The following is a 15,826-nucleotide window of genomic DNA, read 5'->3' on the forward strand; positions in this document are numbered from 1 at the left end:
GTGCGGGGTCTCAAAGGGGGAGATGGCATGGGGTCGGGGAGCCCCGAGGGAGGGGGGCGAGGCCATTGCCAAGTCCGCAGATACTGTGCTTTGCAGGTAGGAGTTGAGGCGCTCAAGCCTCCACCCCCCCACCTACCCTTCTACCCCACCCCCACCCCGACACAACCACAGCTGCTGTAGGACAGGTCCCAGCGTGGGAGGCTGGGGAGGTGGCTCCTACCCCGGGCTGCTGTCTGGAGTCTCTGGACCCCAAGAGCTGGCTTTGAACCTTTAGAAGACCCCCGTTCACCCTCCTCACCCAGACCAGCCTTAGAAGTGTCCTTAGCCTTCCTCAGGTAGCAGTGACCCCCAAAACCTCTGTGCCGCAAACCCAGGAGGGAGGAGTTGGGTTGGGAGAGGCCACAGGAGGCTGAGAGCAGGATCAATATGCATTTCCTCTGGAAGTCACTGTCCTTCCGGGCTGGCAGCAGCACCAGGCCAGGAGGCTGCAAGGCGGAGGAGTGTAGCCCCCACCCTTGAGACAGGAAAGCTTCCCAGGCCCCTACCTCCCTTCCCCCACAGCCAGCACTCTGAGCTGCCCTCTCCCTCCCATGATTCTCTGCAGTGGCTCCCCATTGCTGGAAGTACCCAAACAGGAACTGAAAGGCTACCTGTCAAGCAAGGGAATTTCAGCTGTGAGCTGAAGGCTGTGTTTACACCTGATCACTGAGTCCAACAATTCTGGGTACAAAGATGTGTTAGTTTCAAGTTTTAGAGTCCCCAAGATTCTTAGACTCCTCAAGACTTCAGACCCTCTCTAAGATGCTTATGTTCCAAGGTTTTCTGGTTCTAAGGTTCTTTCCCTCAGGATTCTAGTCCTCCCCGACCCAGATTCCAAACACATGAGATTCCAGATCTCCCAAGATTCTCTGACTATAAAGTTCTGGACTCCAAGACTCTAGCCCCTTTGATGGCAGCCCCCTGCCCCCCTCGAGGATTCTAGGCTCTGATGGTCTAGGTTCATGACACGGGCCTTTTTATTCCATCTGGAAAATACAAATATTCACAAGAGTCTGTACAACCTTAGGGACCCCAGCCCTGGCCCTGCCCTCAACCACATGCCACCCTCGTGCCCCGCCCCCCAGCCCCAGCACCCGGGCTCCCTGCTCTGCTCCAGGTCTCTTCTCCCAGTCAGGCAGGAGTGCTCGATCCAGTCACAGCTGGGAAGAGAAAAACAGAGGTACTGAGGAAGACCCGATCCCCAAAAATAGGAGTCTGCCTGACCTGGGCCATTCAGACAGAGCAGAGTGCCCCTCTCCCACATACCCCCACTCTCCCAGCCCTCTGCGAGGAGGCTCTGGCACCGGCTGTGGGCTGACTCACCATCATTACAAGTGGATGTCAAACACACCATCCTCCACAGTCTGTACCTCCTCTTCTCGGATCTCTGCAGGGAGGGGGGATCACAGGACCAACTCCTGGGTCCCTGTGTCCTCGGAACCCCTTCCCCCACTCACAGGAGGCACCTCGCCCCATCCCTGAAGCAGACTCATCCACCAAGATGCAATTCACTAGATGACCAAATGGCCCGATTTTTAAGGCTCTTTCTCTGGGATTTCATTTCGCCGCAGCTTTTTCACAGCCACCGACTTGTCAGTGTAGTTTGCTTAAATGTCAATTTTGTGTGTGTTATACATTTTAGACCCTGGCACTTCTGGAAGGCTCGATACAAATGGTTTTTATCTTTACTATTTTTGAGGACTTATGCCAATCCGAATGGTTGTGGTCAACTCCCTTAGACACCAGTTTAACATAGTTGCTCAGACGACTCGCAGCGAAATAATCATTGGAGGAACTGTCATTCAGCAAACTGACCTAAAACCACCAGAGACCCCCAAGAGAGCTGCCGGGAGATTTGGGGGCAAGGGACTGCTCTCAGAATGGCCTCCAAAGCAGCCAAAAAGGAAAATGCAGGCAAATGGCTCACATAACTCCCTCTCCAATCCCTTGTCAATCCCCCTAACAAAATAAGAGTGGGACTGGAATCTCGAAGTCTCTTTCATTTTTACTCTTCTAGAGAGTCTCTCAGCCTCAGAGGGATGGGGGTTCCCTGGACACCTTCTGGCCCTCTTACCTGTCCAAACTTTCTTCATCGCCCCACCAGAATAAGAGAATTTCACACTCTGGAATGGTTTCCATCCTGGGTAAGTTGACTTTACCACGATGGCCCTGCTCCCCTGCCCCGCTCCCTCCACAGGCCGATCCAGAATGAGGCCCTTTCTTACCTGGAGGCCGGGAGCCTCGCCTGCCGGGGCGGGGCAGGGAGAAGCTGAAGGCGCGATGGTGGGTGTGTGTGGGTGAGGGCGAGGGTGCAGACCCCTCCAGACTCATGCTCTGGGCCCGGCGCCGGCACTCAACTGACAGGCGATCCTTGCACTGCTTGTGGCAGTTCACGCCACAGGCTGGGGGAGGCAGACGGGGAACCCAGCCAGGGCCATTGGTCAGAACACCCCCCCCCCCTGCCATCCCATTCTCCGGGCCTCCCCCTCTCCCCGGGTTCCTTTGCTCCTCAACAGCTGCCCCACCAAAACAAGAGCCTCCCTCCAAAGTGCTCTCTTCATCCCACGTGCCAGTCCATGCCCTCTCCAAAGTTCGCTGTTTCCGGGCAGCTGCCTCACCAAAATTAAAGCGCTCTTAGAAGCTAATCCCTTCACATGGAGTCATCGCGCCTCTCTGTCTTGAAGGTATACTTTGTTCCTTTGCAATTGCCCCACCAAAATAAAGAACCTCCACCCAGAGAGTAACTCTTCCAGAAAAACAGCCCAGCGGCCCTGCCGTTCCATCTCACCTCGGCATTTGAGGCCCTGCTTGTAGATGCCCAGGATCTGAAATAGAGGAGTGGTCACGCTGGGAAATGGGATTTAGGGGTGATGACTCTATTTCCTTCTCAAAGGCAGGGACTGGGACCGATCCTCTCTGGGGCCTTATTTGCCCCTCAGGGTTAGGTGTAGAACAGCAAGAGAAGAAGCAGGTGGAATTCATGAGGCTTGCCTAGGCTGAGAGGGCTCTGGCAGGGGCGGGTCCAAAAGGGAGGGCGGGGAGGGGCGGGGCGTGAGTGGGTGTGTCCAGGGCTGAAGAGGCGTGGCTACGATGGGGGCTCACCAGGGCCTTGCAGTGGCGGCAGGCAACCGGACGTAAGGAGTTGCTCTCGTGGAAGTTGTGTACGAAGCCCATGCGGCCTCCCAGCACGGAGCTGGAGCGCAGGAAGTAGGAGACCATCTCCTCCCTGCTGATGCAGCCATCCCTGTCGGGGCAGGGGGAGCACCTAAGTTTGGGCCCTCCCCAGGACCACCCACCACCGGCCTAACCCATCCCACTCGGAAAAACCCCTACCAAACAAAAGTTCCTCCCCAAAGTCCTGATTTTCGACCCGTGGTGCAGGAAAGAGAAAATACACTAGACTTCGAGTCGGGCAGATGCAGTGGCTCCTACTAACTAGTTAGTTGTGTGCTCTTGCAATCACTTCTCCTGGGTTTCCTCCCCCAGAAAAAAAATGGGGATTATAATTCCCGCCCTGCCCACTTCACAGAGTTGATGTGTAAACAAACAAACAAAAAAGACTGTGTGTGCACGCTCCCCTGGGATTATCAGCCTGTTTCCCAAAGTGAGCTCTGCGGAACACAAGTCAGGGGGCCCTGAGAATTAAGAGATCTCCGATGCATTCTGGGGCCAGGTAAGATTGGGAAAAGCTGCACTTGCCTCATCCTTGCATAATCCTGCCAGAAAGACACCTGTAATCAGTGTTTCCCACATTATCCAGGGCTTCCCACCGAACCCTTTTTTCACCTATTATCATATTTCAGGAAAAGAGTGAGCATGTTCTCCGGAGAGAGACAGATCTCAGTTCAAATTTCGGCTCCATTACTTCCTGGCCATGTGACCTCGGTCTGGTTAACCTCCTTGTGCCTCAGTTTCTTCTTCTATCAGTGAGGATAATGATAGTTCCTACACCTCAGGGGGGTTTATTGCACATGAAGCATTGACAACAGTGTCTGTGTAGTTAATAGGTCCCAGACTACCAGGAGCCATTTCTGTCAGGACTGGGTCTTGCTGGGAACTCCCACCTACTGCATCTAGGGCTCCATGATGTGATCCAGGTGGTCCCTCAAGTCAATGGGGCATTGGGGACAACTGGCCAGTTAGAAAACCAGATAAGCCTGGATGCCCACTGTGCATGAACACTAAATTCCCACTGAATTGAAAACGCTAATGTAAAAAATAAAAATTATCAAGGCACTGGAAAATGTATAAGAGAATAATTTTGTAATCTTGGGGGGGGGGATGGGGAGAGGGCCTTCCTACACATAACACAAATCCAAGAAGCCATAAAGGAAAAGACTGACATTTTGAGCACACAAAAATTTTTTTTTAAATTTTATATGGGAAACGACAACATAAATAACAGACAGGGAGAAAATACTTGCCAACACAGAAAGAGTTAATATCCATTAACAGAGATTCTAAAAAAATCAATGAGAAAAAGACCAACAACCCAGTGGAATAATGGACAAAGACTATGAATAGGCAATTAACAGAAGAAATATAAGTGGCCAATAAACATATGAAAAGATATCCTACCCCTACTAGTATTAAAGAAATGTGAATTTTAACCAAGACACCATTTGCCAATTAGACTGGCAAAATTGTAAAGCTTATTATAGCATCCACTGTTGGCAAGGAAGTTGGGACATGGGCACTCATTTGCTGCTGATGGGGGTGCAAGCTGGCACAACCTTGCCTGAGGTCACTTTGGCAGTCTCTCTCCTAATTTAGAATGTGCATATTTTTTGATCCAATTATCCCACTTCTAGGAATTTCTCCTACTGAATCAGTGGCCTGAGTGCATCTCTACAAAGATGTTCACAGCTGCCTGCTGTATATTAATAGGGAAAAACTGGGAAGAGTACACGTCCATCAGCAGGAGAATGGTGAAGTAAATGATGGCCCAACCTCACCGTGGAATACTCTGAAGCTGTTCTAAAGAACGAGGTAGATCTGCATGAACTGGCACGCAAAGATGTCCATGATAAACGTTTAAGTGAAAAACAAAAGCAAAAAAAGCCAGGCATGCAGTGCCATCAGGACAGTGACAACAACAACCAAAAAAAAACAAAAACAAAACACACACACACACATACACACACCTGAAAACCGTACTGCTACAAATATCTAGGTGCTGGTTAAAATAGATCAAAAATCGCTTTAAATGCATAGGTGAGTTTGCAAGAAACGGAAGCCTCCAAGTTCCAGAGACAAAAAGGGAGCTTCAAGCTGAGGCAGTGAGTTGGAGCCAGACACTACAGCTGCCCCAGGAGAAGTCGCTGGTCTCCTCCTGGTAAGCCAGGTGCTGGGTTTTGATACCCAACCAGGGGCCTGCAGGTGGCAGGGAGTTAAGGCTGAGACTTCTGCATGAAGCTGGGGCCCCAAGGGCCTCCGAGGGCTGCATCCTCACTGAAAGTGTGGCCTGAAAAAAAAAAAAAATCCACCCACGAACCCAAGGAGATGACATGGAACTTTGTCTCCACTCTGGTTGGAGAAAGAAAGCAACTATAATAAACACCACGGGCAGAGCTAAAGTTATGCTGTAATCCTGTTTGTCCATAACACGAACGCAGGCAACAAAATCTATATCGATTTATACATGCATGGGGAAAAAAAGACTGGAAGGATACACACACTACCAGACCGGGAACATTTCTAGCAGCGTTACTAAGGACATAACCTCTGCCGATGGGGAAAAAGCAAGAGAACTTTCCACTTCTTACTTTATACCCTTTGTTCACCACAAATCTATTTTACAACCTGGATTTTTTTTTTTTAAACCAACCAGGGATTTTTGCAATATGGAAAAGAAAAACAGATTTTAAAAATATGGATTAACATGAAAAAGATAACTCGACCTGAGATAGACTATAAATTTTGATTGGAATTTCATCTTCTCAGCTGAACAGGGGTAGCGACATGGTTGCAGGGGCCACGCTTAACCTCCTTCAGAGAACCAGCTGTTTGTCCCAATTGTCAGCTTGTGAATCGTTATAAGCAAGTGGGTGCTGCTAAGTGCAAGCCTTTCTCATCTACTCATTAAAACGAGCTACCCAGGAATTCAACTTGCCTACACTTTTTGCCAGCTGTGAACTCCACAAATAAAATGGCACTTGTGTGGCAACAGTCCTCAGGCCACAGTCTTTGTAAGATGCTGGTGGAGCCTGCATCTGTCTGAATGAGTGAGGTAACCCCGTGCCTCCGCAGCCGCAACCGCCCCCAATCACCTGACTAGGAGCCCCTCCCCACATTGGTGGCTTCCTCTGCCAAGATCATTTGGTCCAATGGCCTGATCTTGCACAGGGGGAAACTGAAACCCAAGAGGAAGTGAGCCTGCCTTCCCTCTCCCCAAGTCCCCAGCCTTCCTCACTGGTTCTGGTCCAGGTCCCCAAAGGCGCTGAGGTAAGGAAAGTTCCCACGGATGATCTGGAACTCTTCCTGTGAGATGTGGCCGTCTCCATCGACATCAAAGTTCCGGAACACAGACTGGAGGACACAGAGAGACATGTAGGGGCAGGAAGATAAAAGGACCCATCCTGCCCACACTCCCAGCTCATGTTAAGAAGGGTGTCTCGAATGCCGGCAGCTGTCCTTCCCCGCCGGACCCCCGCTAGCCTCACCTCCACCATTTTCTCAATGTGTTCCACCATGAGTGCCTGATCCAGCTTGGGTTTGGCAGCTGCAGTCCACTCCTCCAGCACTGGGGCCCGGGGCGGTGGGGTGCAGCTCGTAGGGCTGGTTGGCTGTGGGAATGGTCAGGACTGAGCGAGGGCCAGAGGTGAAGGAGCCCCGGGCCCAAGGGAGCAGAAAGGAGAAGGCCTGAGGGGGGAAGAAAGCCTGGACAACAAGCAGGATGAGCGAGGGAGCCGCTAAGAGCTCTTCCCGCACTCACATCCTGGGTTTCTCAGGCAGGGGTGGGGGAGGGGAGGAAGAGGGTGGGCGGGGTGGGGAAGCAGGGTTCTCTCTCTCACCGAGGACTTGGAGCGTGGCTCCCTCTGCAGGGACAGCTGGTAGAGCTCATCTTCCGTCTGATACTGATCCAGAGACACCTGCGACACAGGTCTGATCACTCACTGGCCCCTGCTCTCTCAGGAGCACAGCGCCCAAAGCTCAGGGTCACAGTGCCACCTGAAGGCTGCAGCTCGGCCCCAAGCCCAATCCAGACGCTCGACTCAGGACAAAGGACAGCTTTGAACACACCCCAGCAACCACATGCCAGCCTAGCACACAGACGAGAACTCAAGCTTGGCCCTAAACCTTACACATAACACACTGCTAAGATCTCAGTCAAGAATCCAGGTCAGAACCCAGCCTAGAGCTCTGAAATTCACCCACAACCTAGAACCCAACCTAGCATCCAGAATCCAGCTCAGATTTCAACCTTGATCTCAGTCCAGAGAATAGCTTAAGAATTTACTCTAAACCCAAAACCTAAGCCCCAGTCCAATGTCTAGAACCATATTCAGATCTACACTAGAATCCAACTCTAACCCTAAACCTCAAAACCAAGTCCAAGGCCAAGTCCAGAACCTCAGAGCTCAGGACCATGTTTAGAAACTACCCCTGCACACAGATTTCAGAGCTTGGCCCCAAACCTTGAACATGACCCACTGCTAGGAATTTGACCCAGGGCCCAGGCCGAGTCTCAAGTCCACACATCGGCCTCGAGATCAGACCTCAGTTCACAGCCCATCTAATGCCTAGAATTCATCTCAGAGTTCACGCCAAACCCTGGAGCCCAGTCCGGATCTCAATCTCTTGGCCAGAACCGAGAAGCCAAGGCCAAGCCCATGGCCTTGTGTAAAACCAGGACCGGCGTCAACCCTGGCACCTGGCCCCTCACCGTGAGCAGGCTCAGCAGGTCAGGGTTGGCCTGCACTGGTGGCCGAACGCTGGTCACCATGGCCAGCTCCTCCAGGATGCTGAAGAGCTGCTTCATCTTGGCCCCATTGAGTCGGGTCCGGGCAGGGTCCAGCCAGTCAGGCAATGCCAGCTGCAGGGCCACCAGGTCTTTGAGGTGCACACCCAGGATGGGGAAACGGAAGCCCGCACAGGCTGCCAGCCGGCGCCGGTAGTTGCCATAGTTGCCAGTGGCCGTCACTAATTCTGTCAGACCTTCCCAGAGCTGGGGGGCAAAGGGCAGAAGGTCACACACACACGCACACATGCACACACATCATTGGCTCAACCGTCCGCCCCCCTCAGCCCTGAAAATGTGGGAGAGGATGAGGATCAGAGTCGAGGATGGGTAAAAGGTCAAAATCCTTCCTCACCGTCCCCCAACACTGGTTCCCTTAGCTCCTGGGGATCAGAGTTCATAGGTCACAAATTCAAGGGTATACCCATCATTGCACCTGGCCTGGCCATAGATTATCATCAACATTTAACAGGAGAAGAAACTGAGGCTCAGGGAGGCAAAGCAGCACAGGACAATAATCTAGAAGAATGTTCTTAGGTGTGTTGTTCCTAACAGTCCAAACTGGAAAAACTCCAAATGTTCAAAAGTAGAGTAGATACATGAATTGGAATGGACTGACAATAAAATATTAAACGGTACTGGAAATGAATGAATATTTGCTCCACATAACAGAAAGTGAGAATGAAAGAAGATATAAAATAACATATACAACATGATTCCCTTCATAGAAGGTTCATAAACAGGCAACAAAACACCCGCATTGTCTGGGATGCATGCAGAGGTGGTAAAGCCAAGAAAAGCAAGGTCATCACTGTTACGAAAGTCATGACATTGGTTACCTCTGATGGGGAGGGAGTTATGTTCTAAGGTGCTGGGAGCTTCAGGGGCTGGCAATGTCTTGACCTGGGTGGTGGTTACACAGGTGTTTTTCTTTATTTTTCTTTAAACCGTACATATGTTTTATATACTTTTCTATATGTATGTCACCCAATACATTTAAACGAAAGGAGGACAAAGCTTTGGAGTCAGGTAGACCTGTGCACCCCGACTCTGTCGCTTTCATTGTGTAACCTGGGAAGAACGTTTAGTCCTTCCGAGCCTCAGTTTCCTCATCTGTCAAGTGAGAGCAGGGGGGCCCGGTGTGCTTGCTGCCGAGTTCCAAGGGAGGCCAGACCTGGGGAGGCCGGCCCAGGGCTTGACAAGGCTATTCCCCTGACCTCCCCCCGCCCCCCGGTCCCAAGCACCTTGATGGTCTCAGGGCTGACGTGGCTGTGGGTATCCTTGAGGCGGGAGATAGAGCTGTGGCTCAGGCCCCCGACTACTGCCATTAGCGTGTTGAAGTTCTGCAGCTGCAGCAGCTTCTGGGAGACAAAGTGAGAGGGGTGGGGGGGGGCCGCTGAGCGAACCCAGAATTCTGCAGGGATTTTCTGGAGAGGAGGCAGTGGTTTCATAGAAAGGAGGGACTCAGCCCACTAGCAATTGGGGAGGAAGGGGCGGGACAGGAAGAGTGGGGGAGGGGCAGGCACCTCTGCCACGTGGACGAAGTGCGTGATGACCAGGGCCCGCTGTGGGGCCGTGGGCTTGCTGAGAATCATGAGCTGCACCCACTGGGAGACACTGTTGAAGAGGGAGATAAATCGCTCCAGGACAGGGTTGTCCACGGTGCAGCCGTGAGTCACGAAACTGTGATAGTCCTGGAACTGGGGGCAGGAGAGGCCTCAGCACCCTGTGGGCTCCTCCCCTCACCCATGCGCACTCCTCCCCTCCAGCTGCCCTTTGGTGGTTGCACTGAAACCAGCCACCCACCCTGTGACCCCATCCACCCCAGAGACCCGGCCTTTCCTGGGAACCCCTCCCAGCCCACGCTCCACCCCTGGCCAGAGGCCCTCGGCCCCGCACCAGGATCTTGCAGAACGAGCGATACTCCAGGTAAGTGAGATGCTCCGCCAGCTCCAAGGGCTCCAGGTGGTCGAACAACAGGGACATCTTGCGCTTCTTCTGTTCCATGGGGTTCCGCTGGGTCACCTGCCGCTTCCACTTGTATGTGGGGCTAGGGGAGCAGGGGCAGTGAGCCCTTTGCTGGAAATGCCCCACACTCACGTAGACATGCCACTCGAGCTAATTGAGAACCTCCACAATGTCCCCAGTCCCAGAACTCCTGCAATCGCCCCCTCGTCATGTACTCTACGCATGATTATGGAAGACGTACTCTGTGCCAGGCACTGTGCTAGGCGCTGGGGGTACAGAGATGAGCAAGACACGGTTCCTGCCCCCGAGGAGCTCACAGGCTACGGAGGGAGACAGACACAGAAACAAACAATCATAAAACAGTGTGGCACGTGTACAGGTTTTTGCACAAAGTGCCACAGGGGAACGGAGAGGGGAACAAATTCTGCCCTGGAAGGCCCGGGGACTTCAGAGCCCACAGACATTTCACATTTGAGCTGAGCATGATAACACAGAGAGGTGAGGGGGACAACATGAGCAGAGCATCGTGGTGGGAAAGGACGCAGGGCCGGAGGATGATGAGTGGACCCCTGCAGCTGCAGGATGAGGTGCACGGGACGGATGCTGGGCGGTGGAAGATGAGGCGTGGATGCCAAGCTGGCCCAAGACTACGAGAGGCCTTAATCCCCAGCTGAGACATTTTGAAGGTGACAGAGAACCGTAGAAGGTTTTTAAGCAAGAGAGTGACATGACCCTCACTCACTCAATTCAACAAACATTTATTAAGAGCAGACAGTGCGGGATGAAGAGTGCCCTCCCCGGCCCCGAGCTCCCCCACGCACACGCTCTCGATGTCGATGAGGCTGCTGTGCCGCCGGTTCCCTTCTTGGTCCAGCAGAGCCTTCAGCTCCTTGATCTGCTCAGCGAGCTCATGGTTCAAGTCGAACTCTGCTGGGAATGCTGAGATCCAGTACCTGCAGGGGGTCGGGAGTCACCCGAGGCAGCCCTTGCCCCATCATTCCCTCGTGTAGTTCCCCATAAAGGGGGAAAGAGCCTCAAACTGTGGTCCTTCCCCACTTCCCATAGGCAGATCAGAAAACCCAGCCGGGGACCAGGAAGGGGCCTGTGGCAACACACCCACCATGGACAGAGCCTGGGGCAAACCCGCCTGACCAGCTCCCAGAACCAGGTCTTCCCACTCCTTCAGTCCAATGTGAAACCTGAGAGATGGAAAGCAGAGGAAGGAGAGGACAGTGTCCCAGGAGGAAGACTCACCTGACCAAGTGGCATGTTTTCACCTGCAGTGAACTGGAGTTGTCCTTCCGGGATTGTTGGTAAGTGAAGGAGGGTTAAGGAAAACCAAGATGCAGCCTAACTCTAGAAAGGGAGGCAGACGATGGGGCCTGGTTCTAGGAGAGATGCTGGGGGTGGGGTCCGGGCCCGGGCAGGGCCGAAGCTCTGGGTAGGGGCTGAAGGAGGGGGTGAGGGGTGAGCTTTGGGAGAGTACATCGAGTGGGAAGGGGGCTGGGTTCTGGGGGTGGCTGAGAGCAGGGCCTAGGTTCTGGGAGAGAGGCAAGAGGTGGACTGGGCTGGCAGTAGGGACGAGTCCTAGAATGTAGGGAGGAAGAGGGTAAGGCCTAGGTTGGGGAGAGAGTCGGGGGCGGGGCGGGGCTGAGCCTCGAGGGGAGGAAAGGGGTGGGGCCTAGGCCTTAGAGGAAGGCTGAGCCAAGCCAGAATTCTGGGCCGCTGCAGGAGGGGCCCGTGCTCGCCTAGTGAAGCCCGTTCTCCACCTTGGCTGGGCAGCGGGGCTTGCTGGGGAACTGGGACCGCAGGGCCCTTGGCGAGACCAGCGAAGGATATATGTGAAGCAGTTTTGCCGCCAACTGAGAGGAAGGGATGTACCAGGGGTGCATCATGAGGAACATGCGCACCAGCTGCGGGTCTCGCACCTTCCCGGAGTCATCTAACTCCGAGGGGTCAAAAAGAAGTCGGTTGACCCTTCGTCCCGCAGCCATGGTCCCTAAACCCTATCCTGCAGCCCGCCTCCTGCTTTTCCAGATTCCGAAACCGGGAGGCGGATCGGAAAGAAGAGGCAGGGTGCGAGAGAAATAAGGCAAGATCAGAGGGACTGGAGAAGGGAGTGTCTGAGTCCGGCCCATCATCCAGAGGGGAACCAGCTGGGGCGGAAGGAGCCTGGGTTCCCAGGGTCAAGAATCCAGAGGTCGTTTCCTGAGTACTGGGGGGGAAGGGGCACCCCTTCACCAGATAAGCTGCCCCACATCAGCCGGAAACAGTTCCCAGGCCGGAGATAGAGAGTTCCTCCAGAGTCCCCAGGGAAAGATAATGCTCCTCCTGTGTCAAGAGTCTAGGGACCCCGTCCTTGCCTTCAACGCCAGCATACGAGGGAAGGGAAATAATTTTATTTTTCTGAAGCATTGGGATCTCTTTACAATGAAGAAGATAGAATACTTTCGTTAAAGAGGATGCAGGATGCGGCTCTGGCTGGGCTGGGTCCTGATCTGGTGCCTACCCTGGGAGGCAGGGACCCGGGTTCAGGCTCTGGGCTTGGCTCAGGCTGGGTGTGAATTCCCGTGCCACTCACCAAAGGCTTCAATGCAGCCGCGGAGCAGCTCTTCCACCGTACAGCCCTTGTCCAGGTCTAGGGTGCCCGCCATGGCCGCCGGCGCGGGTAGGCTGGGCCACGCTGCGCTCCGGGGTTAGATTCCCACCGGGTTCAGACCAGACCCCTGCCGGGGGAGAAGGAAAGTAGGAGTCCGCGGAGGCCCGGGCCAAGAGAGCGGCGGGCGCCAGGAACGGGGCGTGGCGGGCACGCCCCCTGCTGGGCAGGGGCGGAGTCGTCGGATGCGGCCACTCGCGGGGTTAAACGGCCTGGCCCAGGATGGTGCAACCCACCAGTTGGGAAACCGACCCACCAAGAGGCTTCCGGCCCACCCTCGGAGTCGTGGGAGGGCCGAGGAACTCCCCAGGGATGAGGACAAGCTAGTACTGCAGGGGCTGGTTGGTGCCCTAGCCCCTCCTAGTCCCTCTTCTCCTCGCGCCCTCTTTCCAGAGGCACCTGCAGCACCCAGCAGCTAGGCTCTGAGCCCCTCCCGCTCCCTTCTCTCCACAGCCTCCCTTCCCCCGCAGGGTTATTTTGGGAACCCAGAGCCTGAGGGGACCTCGGAGGAATTTCTCTCTAGGATGGGAGGGGGGTAGGAACCCAGGCGTCCTGCCCGCTTTGCTCCCTCCCAGGCTCCCGGGAAGGGAGGCGGAGCTGTGGCGGCCCCCAGGGGCCTGCCCTTGGGGAGGCAGGCTAGAGCGGAAAGGAACATTCCTGGGGCGGGGGTGGGGCTGGGGTGGGGGGAGTCCGCTGTGGCCGGGAGGCGTCAGCGGGAAGCCTGAGCCTGGGAACCGCGGGCTCCCTAGACACCTCCTCCGTGAAGGCCCCGGGGGTCCCGGCTCAGCCCTTCCACAAGACATCTTCCTCCCCAGCCAGGGCTCCTGACCCAAGCTCCCATACTGCACAGTCGAACTGCGAGCGCGCACGCAGGCGGGCCGCGTGGGGCACACAGGGTAGGGTGCCCAGAAGGAGGCGCCATTGCCGCAGGGGCTGGGGAGTGCCTGTAGGACTCCACCAGCAATTCCAGTGCGGGATCGTACGCACCCATGTAAGGACAGGCACTTAATCCATACCAGAGGCCAGGGGCCCACATTGGGGTGCAAGATGCCCTGGCTCACACACACCCAGGCCTCAGGCATTCGCCTCTCATCCTCCGTGTCACACACACAATGGCACCCACAACGTGAGCACACCTGCGCAAAGGAACTCTCGGGCACACATACCCAGCTCTCTACCCCAGAATGCAAATCCATTGATGGGGCTAGCTCCTGGACACTCTGCTCACTCCAGCCAAGCCAGCCTGGAGTTCCTCGGCCACCGCAGCGCTGACATCCACACACGTGTGCACAAAAGCCAGACAGTGCGCCTACACGCATGTACACTCCCACACATGCACACACCCCCGTGGGTGCGCGCACACACGCCCATTCCACCCTCCCCTTCGTCCGCGGTCTAGGGCCAGCCAGGCAGCCCACCACCCGAAGACCCTCACCCCAGCCGCTGGCAGAGCCTTTACCCCACCGAAAGGTACCCCACCCCTACACATACTCCCCCGTGCTGGGCAGAGGGGGCGGGGGCTCCTCCACGGAGTTCTGGCGGACTTTTCCTGGGAGCCACCCAGAGCCATCCTCTCCTGACTGCCGCTTCCTTGCTGTGTGACCTTGAGAGTCACTTGGCCTCTAGGAGCCTCAATTTTCTCATCTATCAAATGGAGGGTCCGTGGGGGAAGGTCCCGCTGAGACGTGGCTGGGAAGGGCCAAGTGCGCCGCTATGCCGCCCCCTCCCGCGGGTTATCCCGGGAGCCTCCGCTCTCTCTGCAGCTCCCTCCTACCCCCAACCCTGGCCGCAAACTCCCCACCCACCAACCCACCCGCCGCCCTGGGGGGCCCCTAGGGGCCAGGCCCTCCTCTGCGCAGCGCCCCGCCCGCGCTCGCTCCACTCACTCTTGGGACCCGCGTCAAGGAGCCCGCACCCTGCACGGCCGGCGCCACCTCCGTGCGCTCCCGCCCGCTGGCCTCGCTGCGGCTGCGGCTCCCGCCCGCTCTCCGCGCCGCAGCCCCGCTCCCTGCCGCCCCGCCCCCGCGCCGCGGCCGCCCCCTCCCCTCCCCGCCCTGCGCGGGGCTCCGCACTGCTGGCTGCGCCTCCCCCACTGGGGCTCCCTCTCGCCCCGCACGCGGCGGTCCCTGCGGCAGCTTAACCACTCCCCTGCCACGCAGCCAGGAGGCCAGGGCCGCGGGCGGGGGGCTGCGCCACTGGACGCACCGAGGGTGGGCGAGCCGAGGTTAGGCTGCGCGGGACGTGGAGGGGCGCCCCTCTCCCCCCACCTCAGATGCCCCTGTGCCCCCCGCCCTGCCTGATGTTGGGCAGAGGAAGCCGGGAGGGGCAGGAAGCGGACTGCGGTGGGGAAGGGGCGCCCCGCCCAGCCCCCGGCCCGGGTTCCTGTTTTTGAGACAAACCGTTCCCACGGGGCTACCCCGGCCCGGGGCCCGGCGTCTTCCTGCGGGCAGCGGGGGGCACAGGCATGGTGGAGACTGGGGGCGTAAGGGCAGCAAGATCCTGCTGATAAGTATGGGGGAGGGGCTAGAACAAGATGGGAGCATTTTGGGAAGAGGGGTCTGTGTAGAGAGAGGAATGAAAACGCCGCTACCTGGAGACGAGACCTCGATGTCTGGGGATGTTGTGGGGGGAGTTCCAGTTCACAGGCGGGACTGGGGCGCCGGAAGCCTGGCTCCCCACGGGGCCAGATTGAAAGGGGCAGCTGCAAGCTGTAGATAGGTTCTTCGCAGCTTGGAGACTGGAGGCTTGGATGCCTGGGCCCCGGGTAGGGAGGAGCTTGGGAGGGGCAGCCGCAGGCGGTTGGGGTCCCCACAAGCTGGGCCTAGGGGAGCCAGTAACCGTTTCCGGCCTTTGGGTTCAAACACACTCACTGTGAAACCACCCGCCCCAAATCTGCCTTTCGAAGCTTGCCCCTCCCTGCCTCGCAGCTGGTGAGGCAGGACCTCTCCTACACCTCAATCTTGGTAATGCGAGGCCTAAGAACAGGCCCTTTCTGGTCCTCAGTTTCCCCAAAATGAGGTGAGAGCAACACTGGCATAGCGCAGACAGTCAATGAATATCCCGCACCCTAACACTCCCCAGATTTGGGGCAAAGCATAGCCACCTGCTAAGAGACCCTGAAACGCCGCAGTGGGGCGGGGCTAAGGGCGGAGTCAAGAAGGCGCCAACTATCCACAGTCCCCTCCCTCTCCTGATCCCGCCCC

The 15,826-nt window shown here is 56.2% G+C and overlaps 1 protein-coding gene across 7 annotated transcripts; it reads right to left on the reverse strand.

Annotated features, from left to right (window-relative positions):
• Positions 1 to 995: 995 nt before the first annotated feature.
• RASGRP2 (RAS guanyl releasing protein 2) lies at positions 996 to 15,416 on the reverse strand. 7 transcript variants are annotated; one of them, XM_016157840.2, is made up of 17 exons: positions 13,790 to 14,042; positions 12,549 to 12,693; positions 11,807 to 11,909; positions 11,222 to 11,284; positions 10,789 to 10,920; positions 9,899 to 10,049; positions 9,526 to 9,699; positions 9,244 to 9,360; positions 7,925 to 8,206; positions 7,053 to 7,130; positions 6,702 to 6,824; positions 6,452 to 6,567; positions 3,142 to 3,283; positions 2,828 to 2,864; positions 2,265 to 2,441; positions 1,363 to 1,426; positions 996 to 1,199 (listed from the first exon to the last, which is right to left on the reverse strand). In XM_016157840.2, exons 2-16 carry the CDS (start codon positions 12,619 to 12,621, stop codon positions 1,368 to 1,370), a joined length of 1,827 nt encoding a protein of 608 aa, XP_016013326.1. In that variant the 5' UTR covers positions 12,622 to 12,693; positions 13,790 to 14,042; the 3' UTR covers positions 996 to 1,199; positions 1,363 to 1,367. The 7 variants fall into 7 exon arrangements, with proteins under 7 accessions (XP_016013326.1, XP_016013319.1, XP_016013310.1 ...); XM_016157833.2 differs by lacking the exon at positions 13,790 to 14,042 and adding an exon at positions 15,214 to 15,416 and having other exon boundaries at positions 999 to 1,199; XM_016157824.2 differs by lacking the exon at positions 13,790 to 14,042 and adding an exon at positions 14,510 to 14,614 and having other exon boundaries at positions 999 to 1,199.
• Between the last annotated feature and the right edge of the window lie 410 nt (positions 15,417 to 15,826).

Source organism: Rousettus aegyptiacus, unplaced genomic scaffold, assembly GCF_014176215.1.
Source record: "Rousettus aegyptiacus isolate mRouAeg1 unplaced genomic scaffold, mRouAeg1.p scaffold_m13_p_5, whole genome shotgun sequence".
NCBI classification, from domain to species: Eukaryota; Metazoa; Chordata; class Mammalia; order Chiroptera; family Pteropodidae; genus Rousettus; species Rousettus aegyptiacus.

Coding starts and splice junctions, on each gene's coding strand:
- RASGRP2 (XM_016157840.2), bottom strand. CDS start 12,621: ATGGCGGGCACCCTAGACCTGGACAAGGGCTGTACGGTGGAAGAGCTG. Junction 9,361..9,525: donor ACTTCGTCCACGTGGCAGAG/GTGCCTGCCCCT, acceptor TTTGTCTCCCAG/AAGCTGCTGCAGCTGCAGAA. Junction 2,442..2,827: donor GCAGGGCCTCAAATGCCGAG/GTGAGATGGAAC, acceptor TGCCTCCCCCAG/CCTGTGGCGTGAACTGCCAC.